The following is a 21,048-nucleotide window of genomic DNA, read 5'->3' as shown; positions in this document are numbered from 1 at the left end:
CAATCAAAATATATAGATTGAAAGAGAATTTTAAAAGATAACTCCAACTATGTAAGAGTCTTGCTTTAGATTCAGGACAAACATGATTCTAAGGTTACAATGGTGACCTCAATCTTTATAATTAATCCTTTATTTTGATATCTAGCAGATTTTAGAAAGGAATCTGATCACAGATGTAATGGTCAGGCTTCCCATTGGCTGGAGGAAGAGATGAGTGTGGCCATTAGGCTGGTGTACAGCAGCAAAGGAGTCCACAGGGAAACCAGCTTCAAGCAATGTAGATGGACATTCCCTATCCCTGCATTTCTAGACTTTTTCTTTTTTTTAAAGATTATTTATTATGTATACAGTGTTCTGTCTGCATTTATACCTGCACGCCAGAAGAGGGTACCAGATCTCATTATAGATGGTTGTGAGCCATCATGTGGTTGCTGGGAATTGAACTCAGGACCTCTGGGGAAGAGCAGCCAGTGCTCTTAACTCTGAGCCATCTCTCCAACCCCTCTAGGCTGTCTTACCACAGTCAAATGCACTAACTATTTGGTTCACTGAGCACATAAAATACTAATTTGGTATAAATTCAAGCTAGGTTTCATGACTGACTATTGAGAACCACTTATGGAGTCCTAATATCACCATGCCCTACAAGGATATCCTCTGTGGGCAGTGTGCCCTTGTATGCCAAGTATGGGGCTCATCAAGAATACCTGTCACTGCTGTCGCCAGGGGAAGGGTGGAACCTTCCTTCCGTCTGTCTGCCCTCTTTTTCCTACGGATCTGCCTGCTCCATCTGTGTGGAAGATGTGGGTGCTCCTTCAGGGTATGCGCTCCTTTCCTTCCACCTCCTTACTGCATGAGGCAGTGGTGTTTCACTTTTTTTTTCTGAGAAATTACCTCATTTTTTTCCAAACCTAAGATGACCAGAAAGTTCTAAGCTACTAAAGGCTGAGCCAAAGATCAGCAAACTCCACCTGAAGATCAGCAAACTAGAAACGGCGTGTAGTGAATGGGCTGGAGCAGTAATATTCTTACTGTATTTTTAGCAAGAGTGAAATATAAGCAAAAGAGGTGGGAATGCATCAAACAGACAGAGGAAAATAACTGTAGACATTTACAGACCATTGCTCTGGACCAACGTTTCCTGACATTCAACCCCAAGAGCCTGAACTCAGAGCTCTCTCTCCTCAGAGCCTCAGAAATGTGCCTTTGGTCAAACTGAGTCAAGTTTAGCACCTTTGGAAAATGGCTCCTGGTGGCGGTTGGCACACACCTTTAATATCAACACTAAAAAGGCAGAGGCATGTGGAGCTCTGTAAATTCAAGGCCAGCCTGGTCTTCATAGTGAGTTCTAGAGTGAGAGATAAATAGTAAAGAGACCTTAGAGACTCTATCTCAGAAAAAAGGAAGAAGGAAGGAAGGAAGGAAGGAAGGAAGGAAGGAAGGAAGGAAGGAAGGAAGGAAGGAAGGAAGGAAGAAAAAAACGGGGCAAGTGCTGGTGGAGCTGAACAGGGAGCTATTTCAGATAAGCAGCTCACCAGGCTGTGGGCCCAGGGGACAGGGCCCTTCCTTGTGCAAAGAAACTGGTATAGGAAGTGGGCCTGCTCTTTGCAAGTTCATGTCTTCTGATACACAGATAGTACATATGCAAAAATGTTGGATGGGGGAGGTGCCACAAGCAAGCTGGGTCTTAGGTGAAAATGGGCACCAATGAAAATGCAAACGGGGCATCTCACCAGTGCCCAGGCCTCCACTGTTGTGTGTTCCTTGGCAAAATGGAAAGAGCCCCACTGAGCATCTCTCCCCATGTAGCAGAGAGAACTGTAGTTAAACACAGGTAAGGCTGGTTAGCAGGGCAGGCTGCAGCTAGAAGTGGGATATACCTTTAAACGGGAGGAGGACAGTGTGAGGGTATTTTTACCCTTCCTCTCCCACCTGTGGTGGGGAACTCGGCAGGGAGGTGAGGATGCTGAACAGGCCAGCCTTCCCTGTCTGCACTTCCCTGGTGGGGAAGCTCAGGGAACTGTGTGTAAAGCTTACACACGGGCACCCAGCCTCTCTCCTTGAACCCATGGCACAGGTCTTATGGTCCATAATCCTCTGGCCCCAGAAAGTCTGTGGCCTGGTGTCTGTGAGAAGCCTGTGCTTGGATCACACCAACATGGTACTCAAAGTAGAATTTCAAGACACAGCTTAAGTCTGTGGGTCTAAAAGAAAAGGGCACATGGCAGACAGGCAGAGAGGCTGGGGCCAGTGGAGGTGAAGTTCCCGAAGCACAAGCAGCATTCCCAGGAAGACCTCTACTTGGAAATCATGCATACACCTGTTTCTGTGCCTGCTGTGAGCTGCATTTAACACAGGCCGCAGTGGGTTCCTGAAGTCTGGGGAACAGGGACTAAGGACTTTTGCCCATGACCTGATGCCACAGGGCATTGTTTAGAGTTGCAGACAGATGGATGCCTCCCTGACCTCTGTGCCACACAGGCCAGCTTGATCCTGAGACAGTGAAGCATATCTGAGCCAAGAAAGCAGCACTGAGAGCTGTCCCTGACAGGAGCCTTGCAGGCCTGGCCACAGATGAGCAGCGGGCCAGCGCCAACAGGGGGATCGAAGACAGAAGGACTGGGCTCTGCTCACACAAAGGCAGCTACTGTGAGGCTTTTGTTCCCTCACCTTGAAAAGAAACTAATTTTCAAGGGGAGGTTGCCCAAAAGGGGAAGGGTGGATTAGAGGCCCCATGAATGTCTAGAGAGAGAGAAAAAAAAAAAAAAAAAAAAAAAAAAAAAAAAAAAAGGCCAAGAGTAAACAGTATCCATGAATACTTATTAATGGCTGCTGACAGACCGACCTGTAAAGGGTACCTTACACTTCAGCATGAGGTTAGGACAAGGGCTGTCTGGACTGATGGCACAACCTGGACTGAAAACAGCAGACCAAGCTCTCTTTCACTTTCCCACTTCACTACAAAAGTTAAAATTATATAATAATTGTGTGTGGGCAGCTGGGGGTGTGTGAGGGTGGGAGTGTGGGCGTGGGCTGAAGACAACTCTTAGGAATTGGTTCTCTCCTTCCACCATGTGGCCCTTGGGGAGCAAACACGGATTGTCAGGCTTAGTGGCAGGCACCTCTATCCGCTGAGCCATCTTGCTGGCAACTTTTCCCTACTTCCTGGAGACCGGTAGGCAGGTCCTGGCAGGACAGCCCTCTCAGCAGGCTCTGCCCAACATGCACCCTTCCCTAGTCCCCTCCGTGCCCACGCTCACGTCCTTCAACCCTTCAAAGCCCATTGAAAGACCATGTCTGATCTTACCAGATGTGCTCATTTGAACAGATACTAGAATCGCATTTACATTTAGCTATGCATAAGATAATTGTACTAGCACATACAGTGAGCACGACTACGCTTCTGTGTGTGTCACACATAACTATGAGCTAACTATAACTACAGTTATGAGCTAACTCATAACCGAGTTCTTATACGCTCCCTTTTATTAAACCTTATTACAGCTTTGTTGGGCTGCTATTGTTTTAAAGTTTGAGATCCTGAGAGAGGTGAGAAAATGACTACAGGGTACTGAGACATTGGTAGATTCTCATGTAGAATGGTCCACCCACCCACCGAGGTCAAACCTGGTGCTGTCGAGAATGCAGAGTAACTGGACCTCAGTGCTTTGCTATCTGTAAATGGCGCAGTCATACCGACAGTCTGGCAGCTTCTTATTAAGTTAAAGCAGTACTATATACGCTAGCGATTCCATTCCTAGGCATTTTTACCCACTCAAAATGTAGACGTCTGTGCTGTATGCGAGTATTGTATGCAAATATTGGGAGAAGCTTTCTTAGTGACTGTTCAGAGCTAGAACCATCAGGTAATGCATGCATAAGCCAACAGTGATCTGCCCATCAAGTGCAGCACCATTTAGAATGAAAAGGACCAAGCTGCTAACACACCAGCAGCATGGACGGGCCTGCAGTGTATCTCGCTGAGTGAAAGAAGTCAGATAGCAAGTCTACTTAGCACCATTCAGGATGGTTTGAGATATATTGCAGTGCTGAGGAAGAAGACATATGAGAGTTTGCCTGAGGCTGGGGCTGGAGCGCTCATTGCAAAGGAACATGAGGGAACTTCCTTTTTGTAAAAGAGAATGAGGTGTTCTCCATTTCGGCTGCATGAATGTTACACCATCAGGTACATTTGTCAAGACTCAGATAACTGCTTGATAAGGCAATTTTGCTTTACATGGATTAGATCTTCTTAAACTTGACATGGAAAAGAAGACCCCTTAGGCTACAACTATACCATCATATCCTTAAGATAGGAAGTTCCTGCTTATTCAAGAATCTTTAACTGTAACATGACTTCTATCATTTAAAAACCCGGGTGTCTATGTGTGTATATCACATGTGTGCAGGTGCCCACGGAGGCAAGAGGAGGGAGGTGAATCCCCTGGAGGTGGCGTAATGGATGGATGTAAGCTAACATGATGGAACCAAAGCCAGGTCCTCTGGAAGAGCAGCAAGTGCTGGTAACCACAGAGACATCTCTCCAGGACTTGGGCTAACTGGAAAGGAAGTGACTCTGTGCATTATTACTATTCTGTTGCCTGTATGGAATTCTGGTAGAGTACTGAAAGAGGCAAGAACTGACGAAGGCCAAGCAAGCAGCTGCCCCACCTAGCCTGCCACCTCCCACTCCTGCAGAGAGGTCAGGCCAGCCACTCACCTGAGCATGGCCCTTGACCTCCTGTTCAGAGACCGCACTTTCACCAGAAGTTGAGGCTGCCTCCGCATGCTTATCATCTGGCGAAAGACACTGCCCTGTGCTACAAAGACATCAAGAACATGGAGTCAGGGTTTAAGTGGCTGGGATAATGTCCATTTAGACACACATTCCACGAGAATCTTCAGGCAATACACGAAAGGCGTGTTCACCTACCCAGCTGCTATGGGCCTGTCTTGGCGTGAATGTGCATGTGTCTCCAGAGGGCACCTCACAGGCCACTGTGAGAAGATGCTCTGTGGCATGAAAAAAGGGATCTGATGAAACACCCCTGGCTCCAGGCAGAAGCCACAGATCCTCAGATTCCAAAGCCCTACCTGGCATTGTGGGGCGGCGGCACTGTCGGGCATCGGCAGTGGTGAGGAGTGCCGGGACTCAGGTAGCGGAAGAGCGCCAAGATATTGCATGTATGTTGGACTAATGCTCTGTGAGGAAGGACTGTATCTGTCTTAGTGTCCATCTTCCTGCTTCTCCGGCATACTGCTGGGTGGATGGTGTAAAGGCCACTGAGGGGTGGATGGTATTAAGGGCACTTGGCATACATTCAAATAGCTACACCTATATGTTACAAGTTATTATGCTGGCAGTTTTATGTCAACATGACACAGAGTCATCTGAGAGGTGGAAACCTCAGTTGAGGAAATGCCTACATAAGATAAGGCTGTAGGCAACCTATAGGGCATTTTATTAATGACTGATGAGAGAGGACCTGGCCCATTGTAGGTGGGGCCATCCCCAGGCTCGTGGTCCTGGATTCTATAAGAAAGCAGCTGAGCAAGCCATGGGGAGCAAGCCAGTAAGCAGCACCCCTCCACAGCTCCTGTTCTGTCTGAGTTCCTGCCTTGACTTCCTCCCATGATGGGACAACCATGTGAATGAAGGTGTACTCCAGATAAACCCTTTCCTCCCCAAGGAAGGAAACATCTGCTTATGTTTCATTATAGCAATATAAACCCTAATGAAGCCAGGCATCAACCGTGTCCAGCGAAAAGCCGCCGAGGCAGGGTCCCCATTCTTCACAATTCCTACCTTAGAATTTCTGGTACCAGCAAAAATAAACACCTAGATAAAAGTGCCTTAATTTTCATACTGATGGCGCATTAGGGACTGTGATTCCGAGGGGAAAGGGTGTCTTGTTGGGATGCAGCTTCATTCTCTGCTGCTCTGCTGCTTGCTTTGTCTTTAAGGAAAGGAGGGTAATACGATTTGGATTTAGATGCCACTCAAAGGCCCACAGTGCTGGAGAGATGGCTCGGTGGTTAAGAGCACTGTCTGCTCTTGCAGAGGACCACTGTTCGGATCCCAGCACTCATATGGTGGCTTACAACCATCTTTAACTCCAGTTCCAGGGAGTTAAATCCCAATGCCTTCTTCTGACCTCCACAGGCACCAAGTATGCATGTAATAGAAAGACATACATACAAATAAACATACACATTTTTTTAAAAAAAAAGAGAAGAGAGAAATCTTATAAAAAGACCTATATATTAAAGGTTGATCACCAGCCTGAGGAATATGGAGATGGGGAACCTTTCTGGGGCCTTCAAAGACACATTCGGGCCACTGGAGCTAGGTCTGTTAAGGAGATACAGGGAGCCTTGCCCTTCTGCGCTGTCCCAGCAGCCATCATGGGATGAAGAGACTTCTCCATCACATGCTTTGCCATGATGTTCTTTGCTAACAGGGCCCAGTGACCACAGACTGAACCCTGTGGAAATGCAGACCCAAACGAACCCTCCCTCCTTTAACCTGCTTATGGCAGGGTCATGGTGCTAAGAAGCCAGCTAACAGGGGTCACACATAAGGGCTGTACCTCTTCTGGACACTGAGGGGTCCACTTCAACACCTTTTTCATAAGGAGTGCCACCATTCAAGAAGAGTTCGTACGTTCTATAAAAGAACAGCACATGTGACTGGTCCATGTCGGGGGCATTCATGAACTAGACTCAGCCAGGAATGCTCTTTGGCATCAAGCTATTCGCAGGCATTTTACTCAGACATTGGTGAATGAGAATCAAGGCGCTGACTCTTCCGTGAGGTAGCAACTCAACAGACCCTCTCCCAAAGATGGAGGAAACTCTGACCTGGAGGTATTAAGAAACCTGATCACTCAGGAGGAGGTGGGCCCAGAGCTCTGGAAGCCCAGAATTTTAGTCCCGTCTGCCCCTCTGTCTACCCTCCTGTGAGTTCACTGCTTATGTCCTTGACTCAGATCTTTGTTCCCCCAACTTAAAACTGAGATTCTCTATTTTCTTGTTAGTTTTTGCAACAGGGAGGCAATCTCTTCGACCCTGTGTTTGTGACACAGGGGTTGGCCAGTCTGCTTTTGCTCTCACAGCTTCAATTTGTTTACAGTTGTTGCAACTGCAGTCGCAGTGACCTGCCTGCTACGGGAGGCAGAGAGGACCACCGACTCAGCCACCGCTTTCTGAGGAATGCCAGGCTCTATTTTCAGCACGGTGAAGTGCAGTGTCTCCATAGGACAACAGGTCATTTCTTTCTCACTGGTTTGAGAATGTGTACTGTTTTCCCACGTTCCCCCAAACACTAAGGGCAATACAGAAAGCCCTTGTCCCAAAACTTGTTTAAATATTAACAGAACACAGCTAAGGTAGGTGGTGCCTAGGAATTTTCTACAAAGGTGCTCACTTGTAGGGTGTAATGAGCTCACTTACTTTGCTGGAATAGGAACTCCGCTGGCATTGAAAAGCTTAAGAAACACCCAGCCACAGCTTAACTCTCCTCTCTCACCAGTAGACTAGGAAAGAAAAAGGACACGTGGACCGGTGTCTGAACTAGCCACTTACAAGCAAACCCAAGCCCTCTGGGAGGAGCACAGTTAACGTTCACTCTAAGGACTAAACTGCCCCGAAAGAAAATAAGACGTGACAGGCCAGGGCTCCATTTTACTTGTAGGTCAGGTGTTAAAAGTGGTACTTCAAATGACAGTCCTTCGTCACAGCTGCGCTGAAAGTCCCTTAAAGCTGATCCTGAGGTAGTGTTGCTGCTGGGTTTCCAGTGCTATACACAGTTTGGGGACAACTGTGTAAGTCACAGGGTGCCACACGGCATTTGGAAGCTTTGTTTTACAGGGGGATGGAATACAGGAATAAGTAACGACAGGGTTGCTTTGCTAGGAAGCTCAGCTCTCCTGCCAAATGCCAGAGCCACTGGGGCTCACGCGGCTCTTCTCATGTCCTACCCTGCTATCCTGACAATGTACAGGATGATGCGGTAAACTGACATGCTCTTCCTGTGACAGCACTCTGTGTAGCTGCAAGGCCAGGTGTAGATGCTACACCTGTCAAGCCGTAATCAGAGAAAGGACACGGGGACTCAATAGGGTGCACACCAGCAGGTGTAGTATTTCTCCTGACAAACACTAAAGCGCATAGCTGATGTTCCCTGGCCATTCTCTCAAGTCCCTAAGCAAGAACTTTGACCTATAGAGTTAAGCGGCCTCAGCTTACAGAAGACAGTGCTGCAAAGTCCCAGCCTTTATGAGTTATCGTTCTTTAAAAGCAACAGGAGTTCAACAGTGCAATAAATGCCAACTAATACCCCTCTCCTGTAAATACCGCTAAGCTTTACCATATGCAAAGCAAGAGCCAGGGCGCTAAGATGGCTCAGTGTGTCAAGGTCCCTGCTGCCAAACTTGACAACTGGAGTTCGATGCCTGGGACCACAGGGCAAAGGGAGAGAGTTGACTCCTACAACTGTTCTCTGAGCTCCATACCGTGCCCATAAGTAAAATATAATACTTTAAAAAAATGAGAAGCAGCATCACTCTGGTTCAGTTTCTGATACACAGAAAGCCTTTGCTGTGATTTGAGTGTGAATGTCCCTTGCAGCCATGTGTGTTTGAGTACCTGGTCCCTGGGCTGGTGGTACTGTCTTCCATTTTGGTGGTACCTTTAGGGGGTGGGCCCTGATGGAGGAAATGGGTCGCTGGGGTGGGCCTTGAGGTTTATGGTCCAGTCCCACTTCCTGTTCAGAGTCTGCCTCCCTCTTGACTGCTGCTGCAGTGACACTAGCTCGCCTCCCTCTGCTGCCTGCCATGCTTGCCCTGCCATGGTGGACCAATCCCCAGGAACTGTGGGCCAGAAAAAACCCTTCCCCTGAGTCGCTTTCATCAGGGCATTTTACCATCACAACACAAGTGCAGCTAGCACAGCTTCTGTTTGTTACTCTGCTTGTAAATCGGATACATTTCTAATGGTTCCCCTTTGATGCGTTAAAACAGTTTGTCTTTCAGTTTTGACATACATTGCGAATGTAAGAAATTCCAAGTTCAAATAATATCCCGAGGTCTGGGGTTGAAGAATTGGACCTGATAAAGCAGTCACCATCGAGCAAGCACGGCAGGATGCCGGTGACCTAGAAAGATAAGGAGAGCAAAGTTACTGACCAAGGTGAAGAGTGCATCTGTGAAGGGCTCACACCTCTCCTCGTGGTAGACAGAGATGTGGGCTGCCAAGGTGTCTCAGTGAGAAGAGGGCTTGCTGCCAGGCCCGAAGTCCCGAGTTTCTGGACCCACGAAGTAGGAGGAGTGTGCTGACTCCTACATGCTGCCCTCTGACCTGCATTTGCATGTATGCACACGGATGTGCTAAGCTAGACAAATGTAAAACAAACAAACAAATACTTTCTTGGAAGTAGGAACATTTAGCTTCTCTGCTGACAGGGCGATTACCTTCAACTTCCTTGATTTTTTTTTTCCCCTAAAACAGGCAAGAAGCAGAGTCCTACAGGTGTGACAAAATGCATTTATATTCTGTATCACACTAACTACTGCTAAAGGACTAAGGACCACAGTGCACGTGGCCTGTCCACAGTGTCCATCAGTTCACGGATGTATACGTTCATGTAAACTCCCACATGTCTAGAGCATGGGAAGTGCTCAGCTTCATTCAAGAAGTTCGCTCATACCGATTTACTCCTCCCAGCAGCACAACCTCATCCTGGGAACCAACACTGCACATGCACAGATGAGGAAGTGACCTGTGCCGGTCTGAGACAGAGGTCAAGCAGTGCTCCATGGAGGCAAAGGGCTTTGAGGAGTTGTGCCACAGAGCAGCGAGGACACAAGTCACATCAAATGAGGTGGCTGAGCCTCCAGAACAGCCTGTGCCTTCACCCTGACCCTCCATTTTGTGCTAAGACCTGATGCAGAAGGAGGGAGAGAAATGGAGGGCTTCTAGGGTGCAGTGGAACAAAGGAGTTAGTTATGGGAGGGAAGTAAATGCCGAAATAATGAGTCCTTGGAGGTAGGGAAAAAAAAAAGCAAACCACAAACAATACTGTAGAAAGAACATGAAGACTCCCTGACTCCCTAGCATCTGTGTGAAACTGACTCAGGGGCCTGAAGCCCTGACTGCCGTCTTGGCAGGATCTGGGTGTAATGCGGTCCCCAAGGCAGTGCCTTTGATTTTTATCTGAGGAAATGACAAGTGCCATTAGCACAGTTAGAAGATTTCATTTTGAAAAAACACTCCAATCCTAATCTTACCTTCTTGAAAGGGCATTTCCTAAAATTGAAATCCACTGAGAGACTGTGGTCAGCTTCAGTGAGTCAGGGGCCTGAGGGATTTTCCCCCAAATCATCAAAGAACAATAAACACCATCAAGATTTCCATTTGATCCTATACGCTGCATGCTCTGTGCACCACACTTTGGAATCTTCCGATGCAGCTTTTTTGTTTGTTGGTGTAGCTCTGTCTTGGAGCTCACTCTGTAAAAAAGCTGGCCTAGAACTCACAGAGATTCACCTGCCTCTGCCTCCCAAGTGCTAAGATTAAAGGCATGTACCACCAACCTTTGGCTCTTGGTTGCATCTTACATTTCACAGGTGGAGGAACCCACTCAGCAGATGACTTACCTGGGGAGAAAAGGTCCATGTTTTGGGCTTTTTAGGCTGCCACATGGCTCGGACTGTATGGATATTACTCAGAACCTGAAATGAGATTTTCTCATTTGAAACCACACTGTAGGAGACACAGCACTTCTGAGTCTCAGGCCACCAACAATGGCTGCATTGAATAGTACAGATTCATTGTGTGTGTGTGTGTGTGTGTGTGTGTGTGTGTGTGTGTGTATAGGATAAAGAAAACAGAAGAACAAGAGATTGGAAGGAAGAGAAAACCAACCGTGCAACTGAGGGTAGGAGCCCGGTTCAAAGCATGGTTAGCACATGTGAGGCCCAGAGTGACATCTCTACCAACAAGAGAAAATCAGTGAAATTGAGGCATCCAGCTGAAAGCCCCAGGCCCCTTGTCAGCATCTGCCTGCTTCCTCGGGCGCTGCAGCCTTTCGGTGAACTGCTTTTAGTGAACTGCAGCCTTTTAAGAGAACTGGGCTGTGCGGGAAGGCTGTCTCTACAAGTGGCATGTCCTTCCTTGGTTTCGACAGCAGTGCTTCTTATTTGTGGCAATCTTAGAGTTACTGTGGAAGAATTTAAACAGCATGAGGACGTACACTCCTACTAGACACCCTACGATGGGAAACCTGTTATAGATCAGTTTCATAAAGTAATGTCTACCATTTTAGTTTAAGTTCTATTATTTTGATGTGTTAGTTAAAACTCAAACTTCAAACTAGAGTAGGGCACGCTGGTGTACTCCTGTAGTCCCAGCAGAAGCCTCCTGATGGAAGGATTCTTTACTAAGGCACACATTTAGGGCAAGACGCCCTATGCTTATCCAACACCTCCATAAGTTACACTTCAGTTTCATTTTCCGATGAGTACAAAAAATCTTCTCATTCCTCCTTTAACACACGGGTTCTTGATAAAGCTATTGCTTTCTAAGTGTTGCAGGGTTTCTCTACTGATATTTCTGTTACTGCTCTTTTGAATCAGTTGCATTTCTTGCCGCTGTGACACAATAACTGGCAACAGAAATTTAAGGAAGGAGGGTCCATCTTGACTCACTGAGTGTGCAGCCCACTGTGGCAGGGAGGAGACGGGGCCACAAGCTCTCGAGGGGGTTGTTCACACATGGCCTCATCAGCAGGGGCAGCCACTGCTGCTGCTCAGCTCACATTCTCCTCCCGCTTTCTTTGGCCTGGGATGTTGGTCTGTGGGGTATGTCTGTGGCATACCCATTCTGTGTGGGTCTTCCCTCTCCAGCTACGCCTCTCTGGAACTGTTCTCAAATATATAACCAGGGATGTCTCCTAGGTGATTCCAAGTCTGGTCAAGAGACAATGAAGATGAGTCAGTACCCTGTCTGTTTTAATTGCATATGCTCCACGACCATGCGTCACATGGCTTTGATGCTTGTGTTCTGCTCCACAACTGTCCATCTGTTGTGGTACATACTCCATGTACACTCAGATGTATGTTTAAAACATATATACCTTTCGGAAATTTCTTTCCTACATGTATTTGTCTTGTAGGGAGTGTAGGAAGGCACATGCCTGCCACAGGATGCATGTGGGAATCGATTCTCTCCTTCCACCCTGCAGGTCCCAGGGATGGAACTCAGGCCGGCAGGCTTGCAAGGCTACTGCTTCCACTTGCTGAGCCATCACACTGGTCCATACTGTTCTGAGGTGAAGGGTACCTGTTTGGTCTAGTTTGTGTTACTCACTCTTTTAGATTCTTATTTTAAAGTTAGTTCTGTGTTACTGAATGACAAATGTTAAAGTTTTCACCATACTTCTGTCATGGCTCATTTCCTTTTTCAGGTATGTATACGTTTAGTTTTATGCATTCTGAAGATCTAGTGGCCGTGCACACACCTGAAGCTGTTACGTCCTCTGGTGACTTATGTTTCATCACTATGTAGTATCTACTTTGTGGACTATGTCAATGGCCTGTTTTTTCTACCTTTGACTTTTGGCCTACCTGTAGTATTATATTTGAGGAAGGGCTTCTTGTACAGAGCACATAGTTGGCTCTCTCTTCCTATGGTCTATCTTTGCATTTCCCTGATAATTTGTTGCATGTCTAATACACATATTGGGTTCCCAAGTATTTTTCAGAATTTTGTTTACTTAAAAATTTGACTCATTTTTTTTTCTCAGATATTCTTGAGTTGTTCCTGATCTTAAGGAAGGTGTTTGATATTTTCCTGTTAAGTCTGGTCATAACCTTGGGTTTTTTCATATTGCCCTTTAAAGCCAGGAAATTCCCTTCTATTTCTACTTTGTAGAAAATTTCTTAGACGTCATGAACAGGCATTGAAATTCCAAAATGTTTCTACATCTATTGACCTTTCACTGTGTACATGGTCTTCTTTGTGCTGTCAATATGATAGACTACAATGATTGCTTGTCCAGTGTTCAGTGTTAGCTGCGCAGGTGTGTACATCTGAATTCTTGGAAGAAACTCTTCATGGCCGTGGTAGGGTATCCTTTCTACACTGCTAGGTTCAATTTGAGTATTTTGATTAGAATTTTAGTTTCTACAGCCTGGAAGGATACTGGCCTTATAATTTCTCTTTCTATGTCATATTTGATATCAAGTTTTTCCTGGCTTTCTGAGATGAAGCATTTTCTTACCTGTTCTCTATAAGAAGTTCATATGAGGCTGGTTCTGTAACTTTTTATGCTGGAGTAAGTCACTAGCGAAGCCACCTGTGCCTAGAGTGTTCCTTGGAGAAAGATTTCTTCTTGTTTTCATTCTTTTCACACATTATTCATTTTTATGTTAGTTTCAAATAACTTATGGTATTCCAAGAAACTGTTCATCAGTGTTTCCAAATTTGCTGGCATAAAATTGATTGTGAGATCCCATATTGCCCCTGATGTTGAAGGATCTTTGTTAATGTCTGTTTCTACTCAGATAGTGGTAATTTGTTTTCTTGCTCTTTAAAAACAATTTCCTGATTAGTTTTACCAGGTACCTTTCAATTTGATTCTTTTTAAAAAAAAAACAAAAAACAAAAAACAACTTTTTAATGTTTTCTCTCTGGTTCATTTTTCTCTTATTTTATTAATTTTTGTTATTTCATCTTCTTGCTATTTTCAGGCTTAACTTACTCTTCTACTTGTAGGTTTTTAAGTTGGTAGCGTGAGTCTTTATTCTTTGCAGTATTTGCAGTTAAAACTACAAATTTCTATCCAGGCACTAAGAATTTTCTCATAAAAGTTTTTTTTTTTTTTTTAAATCATCCAGAATTTTTGTTGATACTTTGATACTGCACTGGGTAACAGCAGTCTCTAGAACCAGGGAGGAGCAGAGGGGGAAGCTTTGTATAGACATAGCAATGCTCTGTTTTCCCATTTACGGAATTGATTATACCCTTGTATAATTTGTCAAAAATGTTGAGCCTGATGGCCAACTGACGGGCAGAGTGAATGGAATTTTATGTAAGAAGTGGGAAATAGTAAGAGCTGGAGAGGACAGGAACTCCACAAGGAGAGCAGCAGAACAAGAAAATTTGAACACAGGGAACTTCCCAGAGACTCATACTCCAACCAAGGACTATTCATGGAGATAACCTAGAACCCTGACAATGCACCAACTTCTGATGAGAACTGATAGACTAAGATCAGAAAGAAGGAGAGGAGGACCTCCCTAATCAGTGGACATGGGGAGGGGCATGCATGCAGAAAGGGGGGAGTGGGACCGGGAGGGGAGGAGGGAGGGGCTTATGGGGGGATACAAAATGAATAAAGTGTAATTAATAAAAGTTAAATAAAAAAAATAAAAAAAATGTAGTATTCTGGTTAAGACCTGGGCTGAGTAGAACAGGAGAACAGCATGAAACCTTAGATACATTAGCTCAGGCAGTTTCTGTGATGTAACAATATCACTCAACAACTCACAGAACCAGGAGTTAAACCTGCATAATCAGAGACAGTGTGGGTGCACTACCACCTGTTTATATTGCTATGTGTGGATGCATACAGATAATGAGCATATGTGATCACAGAGAGAGAAAAGGCAGGAACTGTTTAATGTACTATATTTAATATGTGATGCTAATAAAATCCTTTTTTCTTATCCTGGGGTAACTTGACTTAGTTCTCAGCGTCTTTAGTTCTTACCTTACTACCATCAAACAGACAGAGGCGTACATGTCTGCTGAGAACCTGTATGCTTGTTCCAGGGAGAGGAATCATTTTACAGCTCCACAGGGTCAGAATCAATGAAACACGACTTGGTCTTGACATAATCTGAAAGAAAAATTAAGCACAAAACCTATTTTATTGTTTATAATAAAATCCATTTTTCTAAAAACATATTTTATAAATACAACTTAAGAAAATAAATGCATCCATTCCTCCATTGAGGGGCATGTGGGCTGTTTCCAGCTTCTGGCTATTACAAATAAGACTGCTACAAACATGGTTGAGCAAATGTCCTTATTGTGTACTTGAGTATATGCCTAGGAGTGGTATAGCTGGATCTTGAGGAAGCGCTCTTCCTAGCTGTCTGAGAAAGCAACAGATTGATTTCCAGAGTTTACACTCCCACCAGCAGTGGAGGAGGGTTCCCCTTTCCCCACAACCTCTCCAGCATGTGTTGTCTCTTGAGTTTTTGATGTTAGCCATTCTGATGGGTGTAGGGTGAAATCTCAGGGTTGTTTTGATTTGCATTTCATCTACACAATGGAATACTACTCAGCAATAAAAAACAAGGAAATTATGAAATTTGCAGGTAAATGGTGGGATCTGGAAAAGATCATCCTGAGTGAGGTATCCCAGAAGCAGAAAGATGCACACGGTATATACTCACTCATATAGACATATAATATAGGATAAACCTACTAAAGTCTGTACACCTAAATAAACTAATCAAGAGGGAGGACTCTTGCTAAAATGCTCAATTCCTATCCAGAAAGGCAAAGAGGATGGACATCAGAGGAAGGAGAAAAGAGGGAACAGGTCATGAGCCTGACCACAGAGGACCTCTGAAAGGCTCTGCCCTGCAGACTATTAATGCAGATGCTGAGACTTATGGGCAACCTTTGGGCAGAGTGCAGGGAATCTTATGAAAGAAATGGGAAACAGTAAGATCTGGAGAGGACGGGAACTCCACAAGGAGAGCAACAGAACCAAAAAATCTGAGCACAGGGGTCTTTCCTGAGACTGATACTCCAACCAAGGACTATGCATGGAGATAACCTAAGACCCCTGCACAGATGTAGCCCATGGAAGTTCAGTATCCAAGTGGGTTCCATTGTAATAGGAACAGGGACTGTCTCTGACATGAGCTGATTGGCCTGCTCTTTAATTACCTCCCTCTAAGAGGGAAGCAGCATTACCAGGCCACAGAAGAAGACAATGCAGCCACTCCTGATGAGACCTAATTGACTAGGATCAGAAGGAAGAAAAGAAGACCTCCCCTATCAGTGGACTTGGGGAAGGGCATGCAAGCAGAGGGTGGAGGAAGGGAGAGATTGGGATGGGAGGGAGGGAGGGAACCACAGGGGGGATACAAAGTGAATAAAGTATAATAAGAAATGCATTTTGTATCCAGCCACTTTGCTGAAGGTGTTTATCAGCTGTAGGAATTCCTTGGTAGCATTTTTGGGGTCACTTATGTATATACTATCATATCATCTGCAAAGAGTGATATTTTGACTTCTTCCTTTTCAGCTTAGTCTCTCTTGATCTCTTTTGATTATCTATTGCTCTAGCTAGAACTTCAAGTACTATGTTGAAGAGATACGGAGAGGGTGAGCAGCCTTGCCTTGTCCCTGATTTCAGGAGAATTGATTTAAGTTTCTCTCCATTTAGTTTGATGTTGGCTATAGGCTTACCATTTATCAATTCCACTGAAATGAGGGACAAGGTAAGGCTGCCCACTCTCTCCATACCAGAATCTAGAAACAACCCAGATGTCCCTCAGTTGAGGAATGGATACAGAAATTGTGGTATATTTACACAATGGAATACTATTCAGCTATTAAAAACAAAGAAATAACGAAATTTGCAGGCAAATGGATGGAACTAGAAAAGATTATCCTGAGTGAGGTAAGATCCAGAAAGACACTCATGGTATATACTCACTTATACAAGTAGATATTAGTCATATAATACAGGATAATCATATTATAATCCATAGACCTAAAGAAGCTAAGTAACAAGGAAGACTCTAGGGAGGATGCTTAATTCTCATTTAGAAAGGCAAATAACTCTTCAACCAGAAGTAGTTGAAGAGAGAAAACAGGACAGGAGCTTACCATAGATGTCCTCTGAAAGACTCTACCCACCAGGGGATCAAAGCAATGCTAGGACTCCCTGCCAAACTTTGGGCAGAGCACAGAGAGTCTGATAGAAGAGTGGGGGATAGAAGGACCTGGAGGGGACAGAAGCTCCACAAGGAGACCAAAAAGCCAACATATCTGGGCCCAGGGCCCTCTGCAGAGACTGATGCACCAAGCAAAGGACCATGCATGGAGGGGACCTAGACACCCTGCTCAGATGTAGCCAATAGGCAGCTCAGTTTGGGTTCATGTGGGTTTCCTAGTAAGGGGAGCAGGGGCTCTGACATGGACTCTATTGCCTGTCTTTGATCACTTCCCCCTGGTGGGGCAATCCTGATGAGATTTGATGGACTAGGGTCAGATGGTAGAGAAGGAGGGCTCCCCCTTTCTGTGGATTAGGGGGGGGTAGCAGGGAAGAGGAAAGGAGGGTGGGAGCGGGAAGAGATGAGGGAGAGGGGCTACGATCAGGATATAAAGTGAATAAAGTATAATAAATAAATAAATTAATTAATAAAATAAAAGAGAAAATAAATGGAAAGCTGGGTATAGCAATTCACTCTGGAAATCTCAGCACTTAGGAGGTGAAGGCAGAAGGATTAGGAGTTCAAGGCCAGCCTGGGCTACATAAGACCCTGTTTTAAAAACAAGCAAGCAAAAAGAAAATACATGTAGATTAAAAAACAAAACAATCAAGGAGGAGGACCCTGGGTAAGATGCTCAATCTTCATTCAGAAAGGCAAATGAGATGGACATTAGAAGAGGGAGAAAACAAGGAACAGGACAGGAGCCTATCACACAGGGCCTCTGAAAGACTCTACCCAGCAGGGTATCAAAACATATGCTGAGAGTCATAGCCAAACTTTGGGCACAGTGCAGGGAATCTTCTGAAAGAAGGGGGAGATAGAAAGACCTGGAGGGGACAGGAGCTCCACAAGGGGAGCAACAGAACCAAAATAATCTGGGCACAGAGGTCTTTTCTGAGGCTGATACTCCAAACAAGGACCATGCATGGAGATAACCTAGAACCCCTGCATAGAAGTAGCCCATGGCAGCTCAGTGTCCAAGAGGGTTCCCCAATAATAGGAACAGGGATCGTCTCTGATGTGAACTCATGTGCTGGCTCTCTGATCAACTCCACCTGAGAGGGAAGCAGCCTTACCAGGCCACAGAGGAAGACAAGAAGCCAGTCCTGATGAGACCTGATAGGCTAGGGTCAGATGAGAGGGGAGGAGGACCTCTCCTATCATTGGATTGGGGGAGGGTCATAGGAAAAGAAGAGGGAAGGAGGGTGAGATTGGGAGGGGATGGGGAAGGGGGCTACAGCTGGGGTACAAAGTGAATAAACTGTAACTAATAAAAAGAAAATAAAAACTAATAAAACCCCAAACAAACCCCAAGAATTTTATACAAACATATATACACAATACAGTTTCAGTGAAGTTCACTTAAAATCAAAATCAGCCATTTGGGGTAAAATTTCATACAGCTACATTTGAAAGTTGTGGTTTTTGAAATTACTTATAAACTGCAATGAAAAGGACATGTAGGACTCATAGGTAAAAGGTACGATTCGACCATGAAATCACTGTATTCCCATCTGCAAGTCATTCTTGTAAGATGTGTGTGGACAGCTACTGCTGAGTGGTACCAGAAAAGGCATCAGTGTCACCTAGGTCAAGCCTCCTTTGGCTTGGATTCTGTCATGAGTTGACAGCAAGCCCTAATATTCTGTACCACCCCTCCCAAACCCTGACCACATGGAGCTTTGATTCTTCCCCTTAGGCTCTGGGGAGGGAAGGAAAGACAATGAAGATAAATAGCTGGAAGGCGCATGCTTGCTCTGTGGGAGGTGGAACCCTGGGCAGATGTGGTGCTGGATGGTACAGGAAAGCAGACCGCAAGGATCGAGTGCCACTAGCGAGCGGCACTCCTCCTTAGCCTCAGTTAGGGTCCTTAGCCTGCTTCAGTTCCTGCCTCCAGCTTCCTGCCCTGACTTCCCTGAGTGATGGACTTCGACTGGACAGTCATAAGAAGAAATAAACCGTTTCCTCCCTGCATTGTTTTTGTTCGTGGTGCTTTTTATCACAGCAATAAAAACTCCAATTAAGAAAACCCCTCCCTGAGGTTATAGAAACAAAACAATTGCTGGGGGTGAGGGAGACTTGCTGGAGAGTTGCAAGAGGGGTGGCAGGGCAGGGGATACACACAAGAGCACCCCAATGGAGCATTTGATAATTCGTCACCCAGGCTGTGGTGTGGCTTTTCAGTGACACAGCTACACAAGTCACCCCTGCTCCTGTGAGTGACCCCATTGACTGCCTGCTTCACACTGGACCCCACAGAATCCTTTCTTGGATCTGTCATGGTCCTCTCTATCTGGGGTGAACAGAAATATCTTCCCAGCAAAATCACACAATGGAGATACTTTAAACTGCAGCACTAACATTTATTGTGTTCTTACGTGCCCAGTATTGATCTTTATCGTTCAATTCCCACAATAACTGTGTTGAAAGAATTGTTGTTTTTATTATTAATCACCCCATTTTTACTTATAAAAAATGAATGTAAAGATAGAGGGCAGGAAAAATGGTTCAGTGGTTAAGAGCACTGGCTGATCTTCCAGGCATCTGAGGTAAGAGTCTCAGCATCCATATGGTGGCTCACAACTGTCTATAACTCCAGCTCCAGGGGACTCAACTCCCTCTTCTGGCCTCTGTGGGCACCAGGTACAAATCTGGTACACAGATATGCAGTCAGAACACCCCCACACCCCACAGTCTACTTTAGGAAAAAAATGCAGGATAGTTGGAGCTACATAGTAAGACCTTGTATGAAAAAAAGAGGAATGATTAATATATAAACTTAGAATTATTTCTTTTATAATGAGAGAAGAAAAACAGAAAAGAGGAAGAAAAAGTTGAGGCACAAAGTTCAAATTATAAAATATCAGAAATATAAAATATCGGAAATAGAGTGTGTTCTTTGCAATGTATTTGTCAGTTTGCATGCTATTTACATGCTTGCCACAGGACAGACACGGGACATTCTCATTTGACCAACAGTAATGACACCTACCGTGCCTGCCTTAGCGTCCCACACTAGATCTCTGAAGGCCAGCTGTGATGTCGTGAGCTCCGGCTGCAAGAAGTAACTTGCTCGAAACTGGTTCCCTGCTAAAACAACATTCCTTTTGTTTTTATCTTTATTTTTTACAATGAGACCTAAAATTCAAAAACCAAATTCCTACTGTTACACGACAAGCTTAGCAAAAGTCTCTGAGAAGCTAACAACTAAGAACTCAGTTGCCAAGACAGATGTACCAGTATGTTTGTCACAGAACCTAAAGATATAAATACCAGACTGGCCTCTAACTCAGAGGTAAGCTCAAGAAGCCCTTCCAAGAAGAGATGAACAGCTCAGCTATACAGGAGAAGCCTGCCACTAACGGTTCTTAGAAAAGCTTCCTGACAGAGGGTCTCAAGCACTTGGGAAAGCCTAGGATGGACAAGGAACCAGAATCGCCAGGTAGGAAGAATATTGTGGGACAGTCTTGCTACAAAGAAGGATGATGGGGCCTGGACGCTGGCCCTTAAAGGTTGCATGGTTAGGTGCCCTGCTAATACTGATGGGCAAGTACCCATCAGAGGAAGGCTGGGAAAGGTCCGCTATACATACAGGAAAGGGCAAGTAATTAAGAAATCATATTTGTGAAACAAGGAAAGGGGCTGGGGCCCAGAGCACATACACAGCCTGGCCTTCCTCACTGCTAAGGAAGAATGAGGAGAAGATGAGCCTCAAGAAGAGTTAGGATTGGGGAGACAAATCAGTGAAGCACAGGCCATGTGAGCATGAGTACCTCAGTTCTCTCCTCAGAGCTCAGTTCTCGGTTCCCTCAGAACCAGGCCAAAAAGCCAAGAGCAGGGCAGTGGGACACACCATGGGCCCTGTGCTGGGGTACAGAGGCAGGAGATCCCTGAGGCTTCCCTCAAAAAAATATGGTAGGAGACAGTTGAGGTAGACACATGGTGTCAACCTCTGGCCCCAGGATGTGTGTACACAGGATCTTACACACACACACACACACACACACACACACACACACACACACACACA

At 45.3% G+C, this 21,048-nt stretch overlaps 1 protein-coding gene across 4 annotated transcripts in view; it reads right to left on the bottom strand.

The window, feature by feature from the left end:
* Nphp1 (nephrocystin 1) overlaps positions 1 to 21,048 on the bottom strand; it is a 53,106-nt gene that overhangs the window by 8,169 nt on the left and 23,889 nt on the right. For 2 of the 4 annotated variants that reach the window (XM_055615862.1, XM_055615918.1), the window contains exons 10-16: positions 20,011 to 20,108; positions 14,771 to 14,899; positions 10,656 to 10,730; positions 9,044 to 9,154; positions 7,453 to 7,535; positions 6,591 to 6,667; positions 4,721 to 4,820 (exon numbers count right to left, since the gene is read on the bottom strand). In XM_055615862.1, coding sequence (XP_055471837.1) covers positions 4,721 to 4,820; positions 6,591 to 6,667; positions 7,453 to 7,535; positions 9,044 to 9,154; positions 10,656 to 10,730; positions 14,771 to 14,899; positions 20,011 to 20,108 — 673 coding nt within the window. The remainder of the gene's footprint in view (positions 1 to 4,720; positions 4,821 to 6,590; positions 6,668 to 7,452; positions 7,536 to 9,043; positions 9,155 to 10,655; positions 10,731 to 14,770; positions 14,900 to 20,010; positions 20,109 to 21,048) is intronic. The other 2 variants (XM_055615992.1, XM_055616076.1) reach the window with 1 other exon arrangement.

This window comes from Psammomys obesus, unplaced genomic scaffold (assembly GCF_907164565.1).
Source record: "Psammomys obesus unplaced genomic scaffold, mPsaObe1.curated_primary_1811, whole genome shotgun sequence".
NCBI lineage: Eukaryota > Metazoa > Chordata > Mammalia > Rodentia > Muridae > Psammomys > Psammomys obesus.
The sequence above is the reverse complement of the archived record's forward strand: the minus strand, read 5'-3'. Positions and strand labels throughout refer to the sequence as shown.